The sequence below is a fragment of the Cyrtonyx montezumae genome, unplaced genomic scaffold, assembly GCF_038088225.1.
Source record: "Cyrtonyx montezumae isolate F1298 unplaced genomic scaffold, pur_monq_1.0 scaffold_3, whole genome shotgun sequence".
Lineage (NCBI taxonomy): Eukaryota > Metazoa > Chordata > Aves > Galliformes > Odontophoridae > Cyrtonyx > Cyrtonyx montezumae.
This window is the reverse complement of record NW_027072034.1, coordinates 106,920,909-106,942,350: the sequence shown is the minus strand read 5'-3', so window position 1 is coordinate 106,942,350 and position 21,442 is coordinate 106,920,909. Positions and strand designations below refer to the sequence as shown.

The 21,442-nt window shown below is 33.8% G+C and overlaps 1 protein-coding gene across 1 annotated transcript in view; it reads right to left on the bottom strand.

Annotated features, from left to right (window-relative positions):
• The window catches only part of CFAP54 (cilia and flagella associated protein 54), a 101,191-nt gene that overhangs the window by 14,076 nt on the left and 65,673 nt on the right, over positions 1 to 21,442 (bottom strand). Inside the window, exons 46-60 of the mRNA XM_065741241.1 lie at positions 19,513 to 19,695; positions 17,644 to 17,730; positions 16,601 to 16,723; positions 14,200 to 14,253; positions 12,824 to 13,028; positions 12,475 to 12,569; positions 10,833 to 11,002; positions 7,100 to 7,202; positions 5,823 to 5,961; positions 4,809 to 4,966; positions 4,425 to 4,607; positions 3,406 to 3,532; positions 3,069 to 3,224; positions 1,767 to 1,875; positions 3 to 108 (exon numbers count right to left, since the gene is read on the bottom strand). Of these exons, the coding sequence (XP_065597313.1) occupies positions 3 to 108; positions 1,767 to 1,875; positions 3,069 to 3,224; positions 3,406 to 3,532; positions 4,425 to 4,607; positions 4,809 to 4,966; positions 5,823 to 5,961; positions 7,100 to 7,202; positions 10,833 to 11,002; positions 12,475 to 12,569; positions 12,824 to 13,028; positions 14,200 to 14,253; positions 16,601 to 16,723; positions 17,644 to 17,730; positions 19,513 to 19,695 (1,998 nt within the window). The remainder of the gene's footprint in view (positions 1 to 2; positions 109 to 1,766; positions 1,876 to 3,068; positions 3,225 to 3,405; positions 3,533 to 4,424; positions 4,608 to 4,808; positions 4,967 to 5,822; positions 5,962 to 7,099; positions 7,203 to 10,832; positions 11,003 to 12,474; positions 12,570 to 12,823; positions 13,029 to 14,199; positions 14,254 to 16,600; positions 16,724 to 17,643; positions 17,731 to 19,512; positions 19,696 to 21,442) is intronic.

Here is a 21,442-nt window from a genome sequence, read left to right as displayed (position 1 = left end):
ACCTCGGATTTGGAAGACACCATCTTATCACTATGTGACAAATTCTCATTATTTGTGGCAAAATGCAAATAGAATAGTGCTATTTCAAGGTATGATCTTCTTATTAACCTGTGAGAGACAATGCATGAGTCAATCAGTCTTACTACAAAAGAAAGCGTTATGATGATAAGATCTGCCAGGCAGCGTCACCGTATATATCATTTATCCAGTCCAAATCATCTACTTAAAACAAAAATAAAACATAAATAAGACAAATAAAGGACAAACATTTAGTAAGAAAACTAATTCTAAAAGAAAAGTGATCTTTCTGTACAGAAATAGCAAGCATTGCTCTTCCTTCCTCAAGTCAAGGTATATATCCGTTGTCCTGGTTTGCTTGAAATATGGATGGCAGAATTTGGATATGGGTCTTCAGTCAATCAAAAAAAAATCCTTCTCTCTTCCAAGAACCAGCAAGCATACAAAGGGTGACCAAAAAAACTTTTGGGCTCAGTTGAAGAACCTTCTTTGTTCTGAGTTCAATACCAGAATATTCTAGATCTTCAGACAAACTGTCCTCATCAGCTCCTTCCAGTACTTCCTTCTAATTTTATTTATGAAGATTCCCCCCAGAACTGTAGAACTCTCCAGTTTGCCCCTATGAACTGGCTTCCTTAATCTTACAACAAACTTCTGGATGCAAATTACTCTTTTGGACAGCCGTATTGCACAGAGTTGGCTGCTGAGACAGTCACATTAATTCCAGCTTTACTATGACTTGTGTGAAGCAAAATATGAAAGTCACAGAATTCTGTACAGTTCAGGAAAAGGAAAACTAAGTGTGAAGATGACAGGTTCTACACTTGGTTGGCCACAATTTAGTTAACTTTCTAGTCTCGCTAATAGAAAGGTATTTCAGGCATGAAGACATGACAGTTCCATACTTATCAGAGGGCTTACATATGAATGTGACTGGGATGTTTAGTTCTCCAAAATAAGAGTCAGGGTTCTGATGTTGCTGTACAGACTTTTAGAAAGACTGTATCAAATTAAGTAAAAGTGTACCAAATTAAACTTAGTACAGAAATGGACTATGGTGATGTTCTCCATCTTCTAGCATGCTGACAGCTTGTAGAGGTTTATCACTATGCTGCTGCTCCAGTGTTCAGAGTTCTAGTTCATTAACTTACATAACAATACCCACACAATCAAGGTAAATTGCTGTCTTTACACTGTCTGTAAATATGCATGGCACATTATTCATTAAGACTGGTCAAGAATCTGAAAAAATACAGTAAAGTCCAATGTGTCAGAGATGCTTGAAAGAATTTATTGGCTGGCTTGGCTCAGTCCTTCAGGCATCTTCTATGCAGATAACTAATGTCAAAGTCACTGTCCTGATATCTGTTACAAACACATTTCCTATGTTCTGTTCTGCTTTTTTCTGGCTGCTAACCTTTTCAAGCTGGATTTCTATTATCTGGAAGAGGGCAGGCCACAGCTCACTTTCTGAAATAGGAATAAAACCACTCTTTAACTAGAACCTCCTCTGGTGTTGAGAGAAGGGGGACAAATTTGGAAATAAAACCAAAAGCCATAACTTCGTATACTCAGAAATACATTTTAAAATTGTCTTTGCAGTTGTTTTAAGTAGAACAATAAATATACTGTAATTCTTCTCTGCTAAAACAGAAGAAAACTGGCCAAAACCACACGAGGTCCAACATCAAATCTAAGAAAAAGCTCAAAAAATATATTTTGATAATTGTATATATATTTTTTCTTACTCCAAGTTTTGATCGTGTTGCTGGCTCAGTCTTATAGCTTCCAACAGGGTTTCAACAGCTTGATATGACTTGTTACTGCCTGCCTTGGTTATCTGGCATTCCACCTTACCTAAGAAAGAAATACAGAAAGCTAATTTGAAAGATTTTACTTTTTTTTTTATTATTTTTCTTTTCTTTTCTTTTTCCTGTAATATCTGACCTGCTTTGCCTCCTAGGCAAGTTCAGCAATGGATTGCACTAAATTTTTCATCCTGATTTGCAAAATCCTTTCCTTTTTTTTTGTTTTTCCTCAATGTTATGCACAAATACTGTATTAGAAGTTATTTCACAAGGTAGCTAAAATGATCAGACTTCGGAACAATAACGACACCTAATATGCAGCAATCTTATCCAGAAGATCACTGTACATTGAGGGGTTAGAGATCCACATAATAGTCATTGGGTAGGCCTCTACAGGGCTAGAAGGACATCCCCTTGCCACAGGATGAACTTAGCCATCTATTACTAAGAGAATCCATTGGCATCAGCTTCTTCCTGCCAATGATTAATGCCACCATCAGACCTCTGCCTTTCTGTGAAATTGTAGCAAAATGTTATGAGAACTTGCTTTTTTTTTGACAGTAGAAACATGTTCTCTTATAAGAAAATCCTTAAACAGTTTCAAAAGACCAAAATAAGACAACCTTTTCACTGGCAGGATGTGTATGGTGTACTACACCCTGATCAAAGGCCCACTCAATAATGAACTTGGGATTCTCAGCATGAGAATGGATGTAATTTCATTTGCACTACCCTCATCTTTATAGTGTTAACTCTTGTAAATGGCATTTCAAGTGATACTTTATAGAATCTGAGTACCTTTATGGCCAGGATCCTAACAAACCAGCTCTTCCTAGTGCAAAACATAATGCCAGTAAAAGTCCAAATGCATGCAGACATTGTGTAACTTGTTAGCTTTGTTAAATCATTTAGAAATACTTTATGAAGCCCTCATCATCTTTACTTCAGACTGATGCAAATAAGCTAATTAGCTTTCTACAGTGTCTTAAACCTCATCAGCTATGCCCTTTGATCCCTGATGATGTAGAGATGGGAAAAGTTCTACTGCAGTTTTGAAATTATTTGTTGCATAATGCACCTTGAACTATGCTATCATGATATGAGACAGAAATCTGTGGTTATGGGTATAAATATCCACATCTATTCAGTTTTGACAGGAAAACATCTCCATTTTAAAAAAGCCCACAGGTATAAGATAATTGTAGAAATGATATCATGATGAACAAATAGGATTTAATTTACCTATCTGAAAAAGAAGTTGAGCTTCCATATCTAATACTTTCGTTGCAGATGCTCTGCAAAGCTTCAATGCTGTTTCTAAATGTTTGAGAGCACACAACCATTGCAGCAGATCTTCTCTTTCAGGTGTGCAAGCTACTCTTTCAGCTAATGTGTTTCCTAAGGAAAAACCAATAGACATCTCTCAGTAAATTATTAAAATAAAAAACAAGTTATACAAAACAAAGTTAATTGATTCACTATCATTACTTCTGACACATCAGTTTATCTGCTGTTGTATAAAACATGAATGAAAATGAATGAAAAAAATGAAAATATTAGTGAATTGCATATTTCTTACCAATTCTCATTTTGACTTGGGCTAGAAGGTTTATATAGGGTAAGTAGATATTTTTTGGAGGTAGTACAAGGCAGGTAAATGTACTGTCTTCTATCTGCTCTTCAATATATTCTCCGCAAAAAAAAATCTATGAAAAGAGCATGTTTTGTAAAATCAAGTTACAAGCAGCAAATTAAATTCTTTGAAGAAGTAGGTTAGGTACTTATAAGACCCTAGAACTCACGAGTTTCTTATAAAGAAGCACTAGAAGACAGGCTGATACTCTTGAACTCCTTTACTTCAACTTATGATTGTCTTCTTTGCAGAAATGTTTGGTATCAAATGGAGAATTTCAGTGAACTCTTAATCAGATTTATTAACATCAAGTTTTGATTTCTAAAAGCAAAATCCCTCCAAACAATTTCTCTTTAAGAAGCAGAACACGCAAGTAACCTTATTATTAGAAAGTAATTGTTATGTCTGGAAAGAAATCTAACATTGAACAAAAGCCAGAGGACAGAAAGGAAAAATAACGTACCTATGGACCAGTCAAACTTTTTATTCATAAAAATAAAGTAATGGGGGACATATTATAAATTAAGTCTATACGGATTTTCTAAGTCAAACTACTTTAACTTAGGGTGTAAGGCTAAATTCTTATGCTTCAGTGCTCAAAATGCAGGAATTATGTACATCTTCCATGAGTTGTTCAGCATAATATATCCCTCAGATTCAAGTGGGAAAACTGAGTGTTAAGCACCTCTGAAAAATGAAACTCCCTATTCCAGTTTTCACATATGAATATACATTTGCAAGTATTCAGTGTTTTTTAAACCACAATAATATCAGACTACTTAGGATTACAAATATGCAGGATGAGTATTCAAAATAAGCTTGGCAATATTAATTACTTCTTTATACTTCATAACCTTGGGAAAATTAGATAAATCAATTAATGGGACCAGCCATTTAAAAAATTGTTAGAAGAGCTATATAATTGTTGGAAGAACTTGAAAATGCTATATAAATCACATACTCACTTCTTTCAAAGTAATTTCATGTGCCAAATTTAGTAAGTTTAATGGTTCCACTGCAGAACAATATTCTACATCCTCTATTTTTTGCAGTGCTAGTATGTCTGCCATCAGAAGCATGCTTTTCACAAGAGTCAAAGAAGCTGAAGGGGAAATAAATTTATCCTCTTGGAGCAAACTGATGATATCCTGTTTGGACATAGATAACAAAAAACAATGTAGTTACTACTTTTGCTGTCTACTTATGAGGACAAATCACATAAAGTGAAAAAAATATATCTACTGTAGAGGCACTATTTCAAGCTTATTTAAGGCTGGTATCAGCTGTTCTGACTCTACCAAAAAAAATGCATCAAAGAAAAGCCAACAGTTTCCCCTTTGTGCTCAAACCTGCAAAAGAAGTTTAATGTCAGCCATGGGACATCCTTCTTGCAAGTCAAGAATTGCTGCTTGCACCATCATTTCAGCTTGAGTCTCAATATCACCAGAAGCTTCTGCCTCTAATATTACTTCTTTTATAACACTTCTGCGTTCAGACACACAGTTTTCTAAAACAAGGAGATAAACGATTAGTAAAATAAAAAAGAAAAGACCACATTATCTTCTTCCATTTTTAACAAGTTGCTTCTTCACTAAAAATTTACAGGAAATCTGCAAATACAGATTCCACATTTACCATTTCATCAATTCTGTGCCAAATTTGCTCTCAAAAGAAAGAAAAACTGAATTTAAATCACACATTCTTTGAATTCATCCAAATGCATTCTTTATATGTAAGACACCAGCACATGTAAGTAGATTTTGCAGAGTAGAGGTCATATTCAAAAATCTGATCTTAGCATTCCAAAATAATATCACAGGATTACAGGATATATCCAGAAGAGATGAATATAAATATTTGTCTACAGAACTGGACTGTGATTTTGATAATTGAGCAAGCTTCAGGGTTTATACTGTTTATAGAACTAAGTAGAAAAAAAATGTTTCCTTTCATTATCAAATCTTTAAATGTACTTCATAGGGTTTCACTTCAAATCTTAAAAATAAAAAGAATATAGAACATTATGCTTTCATTTATAGGCAATATAAAAAGTGAAAATGAGTTTTTACATTTTTAAAACTAGTTTTTTGTTTTCAAAACGCAATCATAACTAATTTAATTTCGCCTTTAATTACATCTGAAATTTTTTACTCCACATGTATCAAAAGATAATAAACATTAACGTAATGTTTTGTGTTTTTAATGCTCTGAGAGATCATACTCAGAAGTGCAGTACAATGTCCTTGCTGCAGTGGATGCATTTAATACAAATAATTGCACATGAATGTTAGTATTTTTATTTATGAAAAATAATTGAGTCTTCCCATTATAATCCAATAGTCTAAACCAAAAAACAGTAATACCTTTCTTATCGCCAACACCGTGTATTTGTGTTACTAGTGCAGTCACTAACATTTTACGACACCTTAGCCACAGATGTATATTCAGATGATCTTGTGCTATAGCACTGTGGGGCAGTTGGGCATCTTCAACACAAGAGTCCTAATCATTTCCAAAAGCAAGAGTGATGTCAATTACGGAGTCAATCACTTTACTACTAACAAAGCAACAGGACAGTATCAGTTTAAAATGAATCATGTTAATGCAAATATATTAAAAATGAATACATACTCATAACAAAAAGTTTATTTAAAAATAGATACTGTTAGTTGTTGTTGTTGTTTTAATAGGAGAAGTCCATTTATTATTTAAATTGTAAACTATGCAGAATGAAACATGACCAAGTTAAACCAGTTCTTATCAGAGAGTGCATAAATACATTTAAATGTTATATGTAAAAACTGAAGCATCACATGATTAACAGCTCACGGAGAATAATTCTAAGAGTCTGGACTTCGTCTTAAAAAGAAACATCACACCAAACTCTAAGGCACAGAATAGAATGGTCTACTGCAATTTTTCAATGGGGACAGTATTAAGTTCTGCTCTTAAATAAAGATTAGAAACAAATTTCTAACCTTTGATTTCTAGTGATCAGAAACAAACACTGATGTAATACAGCACTGAGAACAGCAGAATTCTCAGCTCAGCTCCCTACGCCATCTTCTCATACTTTATATTTCTAAAGCTCTGCAGTGACACTGGCTCTGTTCATAGGAGCCTATTTGCCTTACAGTATAAATATAAATGCTGTACGATGAATAAATCTTGCACATGAGCTTCCCAAAGCATAGGTCAATATCTTTCCGTGCTAGGCAACAGAATTTCACTGATATCTTGCTAAATTTGGAATATAGCAACAATGAGAACTTGCTTTGTCTGGCTCTTAAAAAAAGAGAATACTGTGGAAGGCTTTCAATTAAAAAAAAAATCCATAAACTATCTCAATTGAGTTATACACCTGCTACTTATTTTTCCATCTTTTGTCTTCTTTTTTAAATAAAAGGAGATTATGCTGGCACAGGAAAGTGTTCATATAAAAATGTAATTGCTAACCACATATATACAAAAAGTGGTGATTATAGAGATGTTGAATATAGTACAGGTAATCAGGCAATTGAAGCAGCAACCATGTGATATGGATGACTGCTGTGTTCTAACATTCTGAAAATCTCTTAACACTTAGTACAAGACTTCATGTAACAAAAAACAGTCAATTAAATGGTAAATCCACACATACCAAACTCTCCCTTTTATCCTTTTCTTCTTGCAAACGTGTTGCTTCCATCCTAAAAATATCTGCATCTTGGAGAAGTCGAATTGCAGAGAAAGCCAAAGCAACACTACGATACAGAAGAATATTATTAAAATCCACTCATTATACTTGCCACTGTACGTTACCATTTTAAAAGATATTTCACTTCTGACTCTATCAGAGATATTTATAAGCAGTTATCAATTTTTGCTTCATTAAAACATAAAACTCAAACTGAGAGCATATTCTGAATTTGAAATCTAATTTTCTAGCTTTCCTCTAAAACATTTTTAGCTTATTTGCTTGTTTTGCAATGCTTTAAGGCCTTCTTACTTATATCACCAGGGTAGCATAAAAAGCTTTTAATTCAAGAAAGATTTGGTTTACTTGAATATACTGCTTTTGTGAAGTGTTAGATTAATTGTTGTAAAGGCAAAGTTTGTGACTTATACATGAAGACATAAAAATGAAAGTTCACTGCTCTGAAATTATTCACAGTGCTCTGGCAACATGTATGTGACCACAGGATATATAAGCTCCAGAGATAAGAGAGTATTTAGAAGTCCTCCTGCCATTTCTAATTCTATCCTGCTTGCTGTTTTTGTGATGCAGAGTTGGATGGATTATACCAATTCACCACAAGTAGACCCAAAAGTAGCAGTGAGAACCACAACTGTTAATATCATGTCTTTCAGCTTTCAGAATTCAGTCCTTATGAATGTCCTTCATCATCCTTTTACCTTCAGTTTTATACAATGAAATGAAACTAGAATAAATCAATGTTGAATTTGATGACAACTATCTCTCAAAACAAAATGGAAAAGATGAAACAAAATTTGCTTATAAAAGCAAAACAGACACTATGGATATTACAATATATCAGGTGCTTTTGTTTTTATTAGAGTTTCCTCCTGAAACCAGGCATCAAAGTTAAAATTACGGCAAAAAATGACATTATTCAAAATGTTTTCTTGAGATGCTATGGCTAACTTTTCTCATATAAGGAGAAGGTGCAGCACTCAAGATTATATACAAGCTTTTAGGAAATATTAAGGTATTTTTTTAAGCACTGGAATAGGCTCCCTAGGGAGGTGATTGAATCACTATCCCCAAATGTGTTTAAAATCCATTTGGATGTGGTGCGCAGGGACATGATTTAGCCATGGGTTGTTAGAGTTAAGGTAATGTGGTTTGGTTGCAGTTGGACTTGATGATCTTGAAGGTCTTTTCCAACCTGAGCAATTCTATGATACTGTGATTCTATGATTCTACCTTCCCAAGCCCTGTGGCCCCCAGTTAAATGTGTTGTCAACACTCAGAAATTCTGAAAATGAGTTTTTTACATGCTTACACATAACTTTCAACATTAAAATGTTGGCCACAAGATCAAGACTTTATATACATGCTCTTTTAAGCACTAATTTATTCACATAAGCAGACAAGTACATATTTAGATAACTAGAAAGCTCACAAATTTGGGGGAGATACTGTATAGGTATTCTCATTGAGATCAAATATTCTTATACATACAGTTATACTGAGGATTAATTTTTTGCAGGACAGAGGCAGTAATATAGAAGTTTCCCTTGATGAAATTTTTGTGACCCTCTTTTGCTGCCAACAAGAGTAATGTGTCTATATATTTCCCTTGACAAAATACACATCCTTTCATCAGCCGACTCAGAAAGCGGCAAGATGATCAAAATAGGAAAGTACAGCTGACTGTATCAATTTTACCACTAAATCATTTCACCAAAGGAAAAAAAATGATGAATTTCAGTAATATCATGCAAAGTTTGATTTCTAGGCTGGCAGGCAGGAAACATTTAGCTGTCTGAAGGAATGTTTCATTTCTATCTGAGGCGGATAGATCAGCAGTTTCCATGGAAGGTAGTGCAATAAAATTGTAAAATAGTGTTAAAAAAAACCAACAACATAAAAAAGCCTCTTGCTTTGTCTGTAGGTTGTTGGGTTCCTTTTCTCTACTATCTGACCACTGTCAATATATAAAGCCCATTAAACAGCCATCAAAGATTTGTAAGCCCTAAATAAAGTAGTCCATAAGATGCTTCATTTCTATTGGAACCCTTGATACTGCGAAAAAGTCTTCAATCTTAGGCAAGTTATAAGCCAGGAGAGAAACTACAATCTAGGTTATAACTACATGTCAAAAAGAAGGAAGCCAATTTAGCAGGTGAGTATGCTTGAGTCAGTACTCTATTAACACAGATTTTTACCAAGCCTAGTCTCAAGATTACCAATGATTATTCACCAATATTGTATAAACCTGTGCACTGGTCCTTAGTTGCTAAGATGAGGACTTAAGGTGAAAATCCACATGGCATTCAAAAACATGATCACACCATTGTCCACTGATACGTTGTTTTCTCTTTGACAAATTTATGGCAAACTAATCTAATCTAAAGAGCACTCAAATAGATTAATATTTCATAGTGAGAAATGTACAAATGTCTACAATAGCCTGCAAGCTCTAACTTCTCATCTTCAATAATGACCTTACTAGCTTTGATATAAATTATTGTAGTCCTAATACATGAATTTTAAGACCTCTAGCTTTTAAAATAATCTACCAGAAACTCAGGTGATAGATCGAGCAGCAGTGTGATTTTACCACTTTCATTTCAGTACTTTACACAGCACTCTGGAATTCCTGTCCTTATTAACATTCTTTATTGCTCTAACATTACAGCTAAAAAGGAACTGTGCTATTTAAAGGCTATCTCTTTGTTTGCCTAAGATAGCTGGGTCATGAAGGAAAGTAGATTGTTTTTGACATAGCAGGAAACTTTTTCTTTAAATTGGTCAAAAAGGGAAAAAAAAGCCCTTTGAGATTGTTTGGCCACCTAAATCATCCACAACTTCATCAAGAGTGTTGCAGGAATTTTCACAAAAAGAGTATTCTAAGAATAAAAAAATGTTAATTAGCTTTTTGGCTGGTGCTCACTATAATGTATGATTTTATGTAATAATGTTGGTGTTGTTTAGTCAGACTAGACATAACAGAAGTGACAAATGGGGATTACATTCTACCTAACCTCAGTACAGCCTGACAAGTAACAGTGCTATCCCTCTAAAATCTGCTTGTATCCTCAAAGAATTTTCAATCTATTTTAAATTGTCCAGAAGGAGCTTGACACTAGTAAAAAATGATGTATTTTAAAGTATTCTTTTTATACAAATTAAAATTACAAGTATACTTAGTAGAAGAATCCCCCTAGATGAAAGATAAAAATAATGCTCAGATTCAACATTTGTAAGTAGCTAATATATTTATGTATGCTGCATATATTCAAAGAACAGCACAACTATAGTTTCCTGAAGTTCTCCAAAATGATTGAAAATCTCAAAGCACTTTAAAATCATAAAAAATGCAGGACCTAACAAATCCAGACTCTAAAAAAAGAAAAAACATTGCAGCTTTTTCTTTGACTTTGTACAAAACTGTATCACAAAAACATCTCGCAGAGAAATCACAGGCTTATATCCAATGACCTTTAAAAAAAATAGAGCAATAAAAAATGAAATATCTGTATAAATTATGTTTGCATGTGCATTAGCAGTTAGCTACTAGGATTTCGAAAACTACTGTAACTTCGTAGACAAAGGATTCAAAGAAGAAATTGCTAGATTTTTATTTATTTGGTTAGCTTACATAAGCAATACTGTATAACATAAGGCTGTTCATGATATTATTTACCTGAAAGCTGCTTTGTGCCATTGCTGAGAAATAGCTGCAAGCTCAAGTTTCGCTTCAATGAGAACCTCTAAATCTTCCGCAGAACACTGGGATATGTTCCCATCATACTTGTCCTGTATGTTCTGCACAAGATGGCTTAGATTTTCTTCAGCTTCTGTTAATAAAATCCCCTAGGAAGAACATTGTATAATTAAAAAAAAAAAAGTTTCTTAAAAACTATTTTATTCCATTATAGACTACTAGCACTACACTGGAACAAACCAACTTTAAGACAATGTCATCTTTCTATAAGTAGCTAGGGTTTATAATTTTGATTTTGCAAGTTTGTAGGTTTTAAGTGCTGAAAATAGAAACATCTTAATTGTGCCTGTAATATTTTATGATCAACTACATTATATGTCATAAAAGAATATTTTATAGCTTAACAACATTACACAATAATTTTTAATCCCTCTCATTATCTCAGTTATACCTGATAATTTTATAGTGTACTTTTTACTTGTTTCATAATTTTTAGCAATAAAATACAATATAAAGACCATGCAAGATATATGATGATCTTTTTTATCTGTATTGATAGATTTTTGAGCATAGTATGTATTCTGAAATTTCAGCTCTAATTTGCGATCTTTATGACAAACAGAGCTGCAAGAAGCTGGGAAAGCCAAGTCTAAAACAAAGTATGTTTTAAATAAAAGCTCAATCATTAAACATTCAAAAGAATTCAAAACCAATTCAGAAGTTTGTATCATGCAATAGCTTTTCTTGGCAGATTTCACTAATAAATTCAGAGCCTTACTATGAGAGAAAGAACCAAATGATTAAAAAAAATCAGGATTGTAAGAAATTTATTATGCCTCTCAAATAAGCCTGATTCAAATTAATTTAACATTTCTGTTGCAGTTATCTTTGAGATGTTATGTTTACATAATTTTAAAGCTTTATTAAAACTTCTAAGTTTCTAATTCATGGCATGCAGCAACTGCCATTCAAAACCAATCCATATCTCACTAGATATATATTCACATATTACTCTGTTACAATGGCTAACAGCAGATACTTCTGAAGCGGAATACTACTCTCAAAGAAGAATATGTCAGTTTTTGACTTTTCATGATGTGGATCTGCCAAGCATGAAAGTTACAATTTATCAACAAACAAATTGCCTAAATAATAACTGGTGGCATTTTTCTCTAAATAAATTATTGGAGAGAACAAAGAGAAAAATTTGAGACATTTCATACATGATAGAGAATTCATTTCCATTTATTTGCAGAGCATACTGCTCCATCAAAACCTCTGACGTGTTCTCCAATTGCCACATCTGAAAGGAAATAATTTTGTTCCTCAAAATCCATTCAGCCACTACTCTTGTTGCTGCAACTGCCATACTGAGATCTGATTGTGAAAATATGGACAACTATATGCAAGAAACTAGATTTTGCATATTTGAAAAACTTCACTGAACCACCAATACTTTATGTATGGCTAGTAAGAGAAGAAACAGATTGGTAGCAGGTAATTCTAGTCCCCTTACTCACACCATTCTACCATCATAAATTTAGTTACACTGAAAACATAAGTAATGCTTTTGGAACAATTAAAGTTCATTAAGCCTTATTCCTGGGAAAAAAAGAATTACCTTCAGCATGGTCATATTTAATTCATCTTTACAGTCAACAAGCTGCATCACTATGCCTCCTTGTTCCTGTTGTCTTGAATTCTGAACAGCATCAACTGTCAAATGCATTTCAAATGAAATTTAAGATAACAGAAGCAGAATCAAAGCTATATTTAGATATATTAGCTAAAATCACTTGAAAGATCTTAATGTTTATTATTTCTACAAAGACTTATATGGTCAGCAACATATAACATGAATACTGTTTTAAATGTGGCAGTTTAATGCATGCACAATTGTTAAAAGTGAAAAAACAATATTCCGTAAGTTGTAGAATAAATCCATATTTCCACCACCCTTAAGTTATTACCTTTTACATTTGATGTTGCAATTTCATCTGGGTTGTTTTCAATAGAATATATGCATTTTTCCACTCTTTCGGGTATGTTATTTATTGTGGCAGAAAGACAAATGATGAAATGCATTTTGGCTAAGATGAATTTATTCATAAATTGTTGATTGCACAGTGGCACCATTGTTAAAGACAGGCTCCAATTAAATATATCCTCCAGTACCTGCAAGAATATTAATAATTGTGACTATTTGAAATTACATATTTTATATTTTTGTTGTTCAAATCATAATTCTACTTCTAACGATAACAGTCTTTATCAACAAATAACATGATCAGCATTAGCATTGTGATCCTGGTCTCAGTTGTAGTTGATGATTTCTTTCCCAAACTTACTTCACTCCCTAGCAGCTACTGCTGAGGCTATAGCCTCAGTGATCAATTTTCCCATAGAAGATGCATCTACCTTGTGTGAGATCTAGTTTTCTATGTTGTCCATAGCACTCTTTTAGCTAAAGTGATAGAAACAAAAAATATGCAGGTAAACTGTAGTTCATAAAATAAAGGAAACTCTGCTACAACTTCCCCTAACTAGACGGATGAGGCAAAGAAAAATGTTCATCATTCTATCTTGAGTTTACTATCCTCACTTTAGATTAATATATTTAAAAGTAGAAAGACTACACAGCTTTGCGAAATCATGAAGAGACCACCAATAGGAGCTGCATATAGACTGTGATGTCTTCATATCAAAATCTCAGGAAAAAGTGCAATTTGGAATTAAATCTGATACAAGTGAAAATGAAAGCTGTCAAGATAGACATCTCATTTTTATCTTCTAATATCAACTTTTGTAAGAGACACAATCTTGCTGTAAATAAGAGATGAGAGTGGGGGGAAATATAAGGTTTTTTTCTATTTTATCAGTTTGTCTTTATGGTGTGGCTTCTTTTGCTGTTTCTGCTAACATCTACTTCTACTGGATCAATAAATCTGTGGCAAAGCAATTAAAAATGAAAAACAAAGAAATCATTGACAAATATCTCATTTTAATTAAAATGAGAATTTACTAAGGAGTACTAATTAGTTAATTTACAGATTCACCTTTTTCTTTTTCTTCCAGAGATAGATTTGAGCCAATCTAAATTAGCCTATGAAGACAGCTTAGGCAGAAATCTTAAGTCCAAATGACTGATGATCTTAGTATTTTAGCAGGTTGAAAAACAGTCACTACTTATCACAATGAAACTGTTAAGGACAACATGTTTTCCATTTACTTGCATTTATTAAAATAAATTTTCTGAACCAAATAATTTCTAACCAGTGAAAAAAAGCCAGTGAAATAAGTCTTAATGTCCAGCATTAAAATTTTGCTACTTTAGATTATTTTTTACCTGTAAATTTGTAAAACTCAGAAGAGATTTTGAGGAGTCAAAGTTAAGTGAGGCCTGTAAAATAAACAGAATAAAAAATAAGTAATGTGTTATAATACAGGTATAAAATAACAAGTTAGCAGAACAGTAGACAGGTATAATGCATTTCCAATTGTTTTTTGAGAAACTTGAAAATATCAACAGTTGGTATCTGAGGACTTCATATTTCTGAACAACCTGAAAAACAGATCTATCTATAGATCCTATATCTCCTACACCATTCAAGAGGACTCTTCAATGTGAATCAAAATAAGGCAGAAGTAAAACTACAAAAATCTTCTTCCAACAAATTTATCTGCCACCATTTGCCATTTATGTTCTTCAGATTCCTGAGTCCCAAAGCTAACTCAGACTTACTTCCACTGCTATTCAGCATAACACAGACCTGCGAATGTAATGAAAGGGCGAACTACAGGTCAAGATGAACTGAAGAATTCAAAATCCCTTCAAGGTCTATAAAAACAACAGATATTCTTTGATTTATACATGCTTTAGTTTTCTAAATCTTAACCCTAATTCCAAAAACCTTTTCACTAAGAGAGGAATCTATCTACAGAGAGGAAGAAGAGGATAGAAATAAAGATTATTTCCAGCCCTCATCTGAACTGAGAGCTCTACTCACAACTGTTACTTGTGTTTTATGTGATTTTTATTATTTTTTTCATAAAATCTAACTCCAGATGTAGCCCTATAGTATCTGTCAATAACTGAAAAGTAGGTCCTTCTCCTCAGTCTGAGCATCATACAAAAGTCCAGCAAGAATTTCTACTTGAATCACATCTTTACAAGAGTCCTAATGCTGAACCTTCTCTGCTGTTCACCAAAGCATTCATTTGTTAACCCCATTAGAAAAAGACAGGTGCCAAAATTAACGAGACCTCATTCTAATTCTGTAAGCTATTGACACAATATCCAATATTCAGGTGTACTTTAACCTCATTAGCATCAGTAAGGATTAAATAAATTCCTTACTGTAGCCGTGAAAATGGGGTTTTGCAAAATCAATTTCAGTGAGGGTGCTAGTAACTCTGTATAGCTCAACTTTGTGAAAATGCAATGAAGTTTGTGCTCTAAGGAAAAAGACTTGAATTCAGGTTTCTAGCTTTCCATGCAGTTTGTACAAAAGAATCACTGGTAAGTTTAAAAGGTCTGACCATTTGTCAAATATTTTAATTTTAAATTTTATAAAGTTTATTTTTCATTTAAAAACTAGTACCTATGTAGGTTATTTTGAGAGGAGCACTTGTTCATATTTCTGTTTTTAAATGTATATATTTCACATCATAAACTTAGTTGTAATTTCCCCTATCAATTAGCTCAGACAGCTGGCTACTATCAAGAAAGATACTGCTGCTTTGTGCTGCTTCTAGCCATTGCAAGGCTTCAGGATAAGGCCAGTCAGGCCGCTGGTCAGCCGGAAACTCCCTCTCAGGGTTTGATGCAGTTCAGGGGTTAATTTCCCTTCAAATCAGCTCATTAAACTCAATTTGCTCACCAGTTCCAGGCTAGAATAAGGGCGTACAGCATCAGGTAAGGCAATAAAAAGTGAAGTCATAGAGGTGGGCTAGGAGTTCCCCTTTCAGTTCCAAGCTTGGAGTTATCAGCAGACTAGAAATATCATTCTACTTCACCTAGAGTGTGTGGCTGTATAATCAAAACAGTTCTATTCTGACATCAGAAAAGGTGGCCCTGTCTTTCCTTCTGTTCTTCTATCAAGTGTTTTGTCCATCTATTGTCAGCACATACACTTGGTCTGAGCACCACTAGGGCAAGTGAGACTTTGATTACACCTGTCCAGCAATATCTTATTAGATAGTTTTGCATATGCTGGAAAAACAAGGAAAAGCTAAAAAATTATTACAAGAGAAGCTTGTGTAGATATGCTGAAAGGTAAGAGAAAGAAGCCAAGGTGAACTGTTAACACCTTATAACCTTGTAGCTAAGCATATTTATGATCAAAGCAAGATCACTACTTCACTTAAGATATGGAGAAAATCAGAGATTGAACTGGGGAGAGGTGACAGTCAAGGCTCTGAGGGCATCAATAGGTCTTTCTGCCCAGTGCCTCTGGGACATCTCCTGACCTGCCCCAGGCCTAGGGCTCCATGGCATCCCAGGGCCCATCAGCCCCTGTTCCAGTGAGGCTGCAGGAGGGCCAGGCACCAGCTCCTCAAAGTCCTGTCCTTCCCAGCCCAGGTTCAGCTTAGCTCCAAGGAGAGACCTGGTCCCCCGGTGTCCTCTCCCTGCCTCAGTGGTAGAAATTTTGCCATCTAACTAAAATGGGCTAAGAGCTAATCTTTATGTCTGTTTAATGAAGAGAATTGAGTGTTATATTTCAATGTTATACTTTGCTGGTGTTTACCTTCATTTCTTCTTTCTTTTTGTACCCTGCTGGTATTTTCCAAGGAATTCTTTCTCCACAGTTAAGTAAACGCAGTTCATGAAAGGCCTCTGTAAAAAATCCTATATCTGTAAGTACTTTAATCTGTGAAAAAATAACAGAAGCTTTAGTTTAAAAAAATTCCAACAATTTTTTTTCCTTGGAGAAATAGACTGGGCTACTGGAATAGTACACCAGAGAATGTTCTGCAATGAAATCTTTTATATTTTTTCCTAAATGAGTGAAATTTCAAAGGTGGTTCTTTAAAAAAAATGAGGTAAAAACATAAGCTTCATTAACCTTCAAAACATGCTCCTGAGAAAGGAAAAGATCTCAATTCATGTGGTTAAAACTTGAGTCACAGTCCAACATCAGCCACTTATGCCTGTTAATCTCACAGTACTCAGCTAAGTCTTCCTAATCCATCTCAGTACTTCCTGAAAATATCTAAAAGCAATAATACTTTTACAAGTTACAGACTTAGGAAAAAAAAAGAGGGATTGAAAAAAAAAACAGTGAAAACATTACTGGAATTCCAACAGTCTGTTCCTAGGAGTCTGACAACCTGGTTTCACTTTGATATTGATAACATATCTGAAAGTGAACATTACCAGTAAGTTATCTTTTGCACTTAGGAAAACATAAGAGAACAATAGAATAAGATAAAACATCAAACAATGAGTATGAACTTAAGAGGAAAAAATCATATCTTTAATGTTAATATCTGCCAAATGGAAAGTAGAAGAATGATGGAACTATTTAGCACTTACTGTAAGTCACCAATAATAAAACTTTCTAAATAGCTCTACATCCTAAAAAAATTGAGAATATAAACGTTATTCATTTAGTAAATATTCCTATTTTGCAATCTGTTTTATTAAGAAATACTGAGGATTAGCTCAACTTTAAAGTACCATTTTTCACAGTATTTGATGAAAACATATTAAATCAACTATTTAACACAGAAGTGAAAAGTTTATTTAAAATACAGTGTGCCATGATAAAAAGAAAACTTATTTGATTACCTTGAAGATTCTTCCTTCAATGCATTTAGTGGGGTCCTTACAAATCTCAGAAACGAAGTATTGGTATAATGTAAACAACGGTAAAATCTGTAGGAAAATATTAAGTCATCTAGTTGTAAATGGTATAAAGCATACAATTACAGAAATGTATACCACAATCATATATCACAAATACATTGATAATAAAGCAGTACTGCTTTCACTGCCACATGCCAGGATGCCACTACTATTTTGCTTATGCTGTATAGAAGATGAAGATTTTACAAAGTTTTTCAGCTGACAAAATTTAACCCCTAGTGTGTGTGTGTGTATAAATATATATATATATATATATATATAAAACATGGTATTCACAAAGTGCAATGTAAAGTTTATCCAAAACTTCAAGTTTAATTATTTTTTACTGTACTGCTGGTGAGTAAACCTTCTAGAAAGATATTTATATAGGGGGCTTCTAAAACTCTGCATTTTGATGCCACAATTGCTTCCATATAAGCAACAAAATGATGGAATTCTGTGAACTTTAGAATATAAATACTACAGTGTCTAGCAATTGTTAAATAACTGAATGATGAGGAAGATTTTAAAAAAATCATTTCTGTTCACCTGAATGCTTTTGCAGGGGAAAACTACATGAATGTTACAAAAAAACTTTCTAGTAAGTACACACTGTATATAAGACTTCAGAAAAGGCAAATCATAACAGCCTTGATACTTTATTGTGAAATGTGCATTTATTTTTCCATAGAATACCTTTAGAATTTGGATTACAAGAGCTACAGGCAAACATTTTAATTGTACCCACACTGTTTCTGACTGAAATTTGTAGCGCTTCTACAGAATTAGTCTTTGAAGTCTTTTTTATTTTTTCCATAAAACTTTAATATTGATATATTATGAATTATGTCAAATCCTCTCAGTGCTCATCATCCAAAACATCCCTACACATTAAGCATTCAGTGGAAATGAAGCTCTCAGCCTGCCGAATTTGTTATTGCTTTGACTATAATCTATGGCCTGGATCTGTATTCTGCCAGTGCAACTGCAAAAAGAATCAAAAATGGAAGCAGCCAAATGAAGTACTCCTGCCTCCAGGTAATTGCTTGTTCCTTGATCTCACTCGATCTCACATAGCGAGGGCAGATTAGACACAGATCAGTAAAAAATTGAGCTTCAGTAAAGAAAGATGGAAAGAATCATCAAGCACAGACAAAATACAAACTTGAAGTTCCTGAAGAGAGCAATGCAATGAACGGTTTGCTGACCAAAAAAAAGATGTAAGTTGTTGCCACCTCACCTCCTCTCTAACCTCTCTTCCATCTCCACCTCCTATCTTGTCCTGCTAGCCACACAATCTTTTCTCCTCACACTGGCTCTGCCACTTGTAAGACCTTTACCTAAGTGGATTTGGCTCATTAAAGCAGCAGCAAACTATATGTATGCATATGTATATATTTATTTTTTCCACTTGGAAGGTATTTTCCCAGCTGGGAGTTGATTTATAAAGGTATCAAATTGTCTGAAAAGATGTAAGAAAATCTGTTGGAGTATAGAGGTGCAAATAGGAACAGATATAGAACTGTCCCTTTTCAGTTCTAGTAAGCAACACAATCTGTTCATTCCAATGTTTAGCACTGTACCTTTGAAAGAAGTTAGATTTAACCAGAAGATGCCAGTCATTAAATGAAGGCAATGGCCTCATGATCAGCAGGAAAGTGTAAAAGCAGTCCATAGAGAGTAATAATAGAATGTGAGAAAGTTGCCACAGAACCTAACAAACAGGCATTTTACTAGAGCTTCCATGCATTCAATAATGTAATAAAATGTTACAGCACAATAAATAAATAAACGTTATTAAATGATACTTACTGTTAAATTTTGCTTTGCACAATGCAATTCAAACATAACGAAATTCAGACTTGCAATTACGGTGCAGATATCAGCTCTGTAGCAATCAGAGAACAAGTCAAGTCCAGGAACAAGCGTATGTATTTCATACTGTGCAAACTCACAGTCAAAAGTGGGATGTGGAAGAGATGCTCTAAACAGAGTCTGAAAGCAAAAACAATGAACTAAATGTATAAAGAAGTGTAGTCATTAGGTGAGACACTAAATACCTCTAACTCTTGAGACTCAAATGACTATGAATGAAATTAAGTCAATGACAAAGTATCCAAATGTTTCAGGATAAAAACATGAAAAAAATGTTTAATGTTTACTGATTTATATGTGAACTCAATGGAGAAGCAAAAACAAAAGAAGCCGTTACTAGTTTATGGAAAAGTGCAAGTTTCTTGGCATAAGCAGAAACAAAAACCTGATATAGGTGCAGAAAAATAATCATGAAAAATTCCTTAGCAAGTACTCCCCAACCAATGAGAAGTTTTCCTAAAGAGCCACTGGCATTTCTCTCAGATTCCAAGTGAAAGCAAATGTTTTGAAGTACTGGAAAAAACTAGAAAGTCACTAGGTGTTCTTAAAGACTACACTGATAATTCTTAAGATGAGATTCTAATCAGCACACTGAAACAATATAGAGACTTATTCAGACACCTCCACAGTGAAGGAAAATACCAAGGAAAAATTCACTGAATATTTCTCCAAACTCATTGCAATCTCTACCAGTACACAGATTTTTCATGGCAAATGTCTTCTGTCAGAAGAAAAATCCTTCTTGTTTTTCTTTTTTTTTGTTTTGGTTTTTTTTCACCTCAAGCTAAGAGCAGTAGTTTGATTTTACTTACCCTTAAGCACTTGCAGCCATCACCTCAGTCATTACTTCTGATACATGCTATTTAAGTCCAATTAGAGGCTGGTTAAACCTTTGACATACTGCATTTAAAGTCATTCTGAATAAAATGTATTTCAAATTGTATATAATAGGACATTCCTCTAAAATACCTAAACTAAGTGAACTATGTACTGTTATCTTCCTGAATTAGTAAATAACCTGTGTACTCTAAAAACTGTAAGAAGCAGGCTCTACTTTGCCACTACCTCTGTGCCATATAATCTAACCAGAGTATACTAACCAAAGCCTAATGCAGCCTTTATCTAGGTCTAGTGCAGCTTATGTGATATAACTTAAACACTCATCTCTTTGAAGGGAGGAACATTAACATTGTTCCTGATGTTAGATATTCCTTCTCAATTTTGTTTATCGTGTCATAGTTAGCAATGATATGCTAGACAGAAATACTCAGATGTCAGATATTAATAAGCCTAAAGTTCACCAGAGGTGAAATTTAATTAAGATTGTAAAAGAGCTTTCCACATCACAGAACAAATTACGGGCTTGAACTTGGCAAAGTTCAGTAACTGACTATTTTTTCAAGACTCTCACCCCACAAGTTGCTCCTATCCCAATTAATATCAGCCTTAATTCAGTCACGATTATTTCTACCACTATATAACTGTAACAAACTGTTATTACTATTTTTGTCAAAAGGAGAAATCAAAATTGTTCAGCTTTATACCAACTGCAATTTACAGAGCTAGAAGCTAATCATAATTCTCCTATACCTCTGTTTCCACAATTTGTTCTCCCTTTGCCAATATTAAGAAGGTTTTAAATATGACCTAGAATAGGTCACACAGTCACAATCACAGCTGGCACAACATGTTAGAAATTGTTACTGGTTTGCTTATGTAGAAGCCAACTAACTTCCTGTTGTTGCATTGAGATGAGTTTGCATTGACCCCAGTGGCATCTGACTGACAGAATACTTGCAATTATTTTTTCCAATATCGCTTCTGTTACTGATGTCTTAAAGCCTCATTTTAGACACTTCTATTTCCT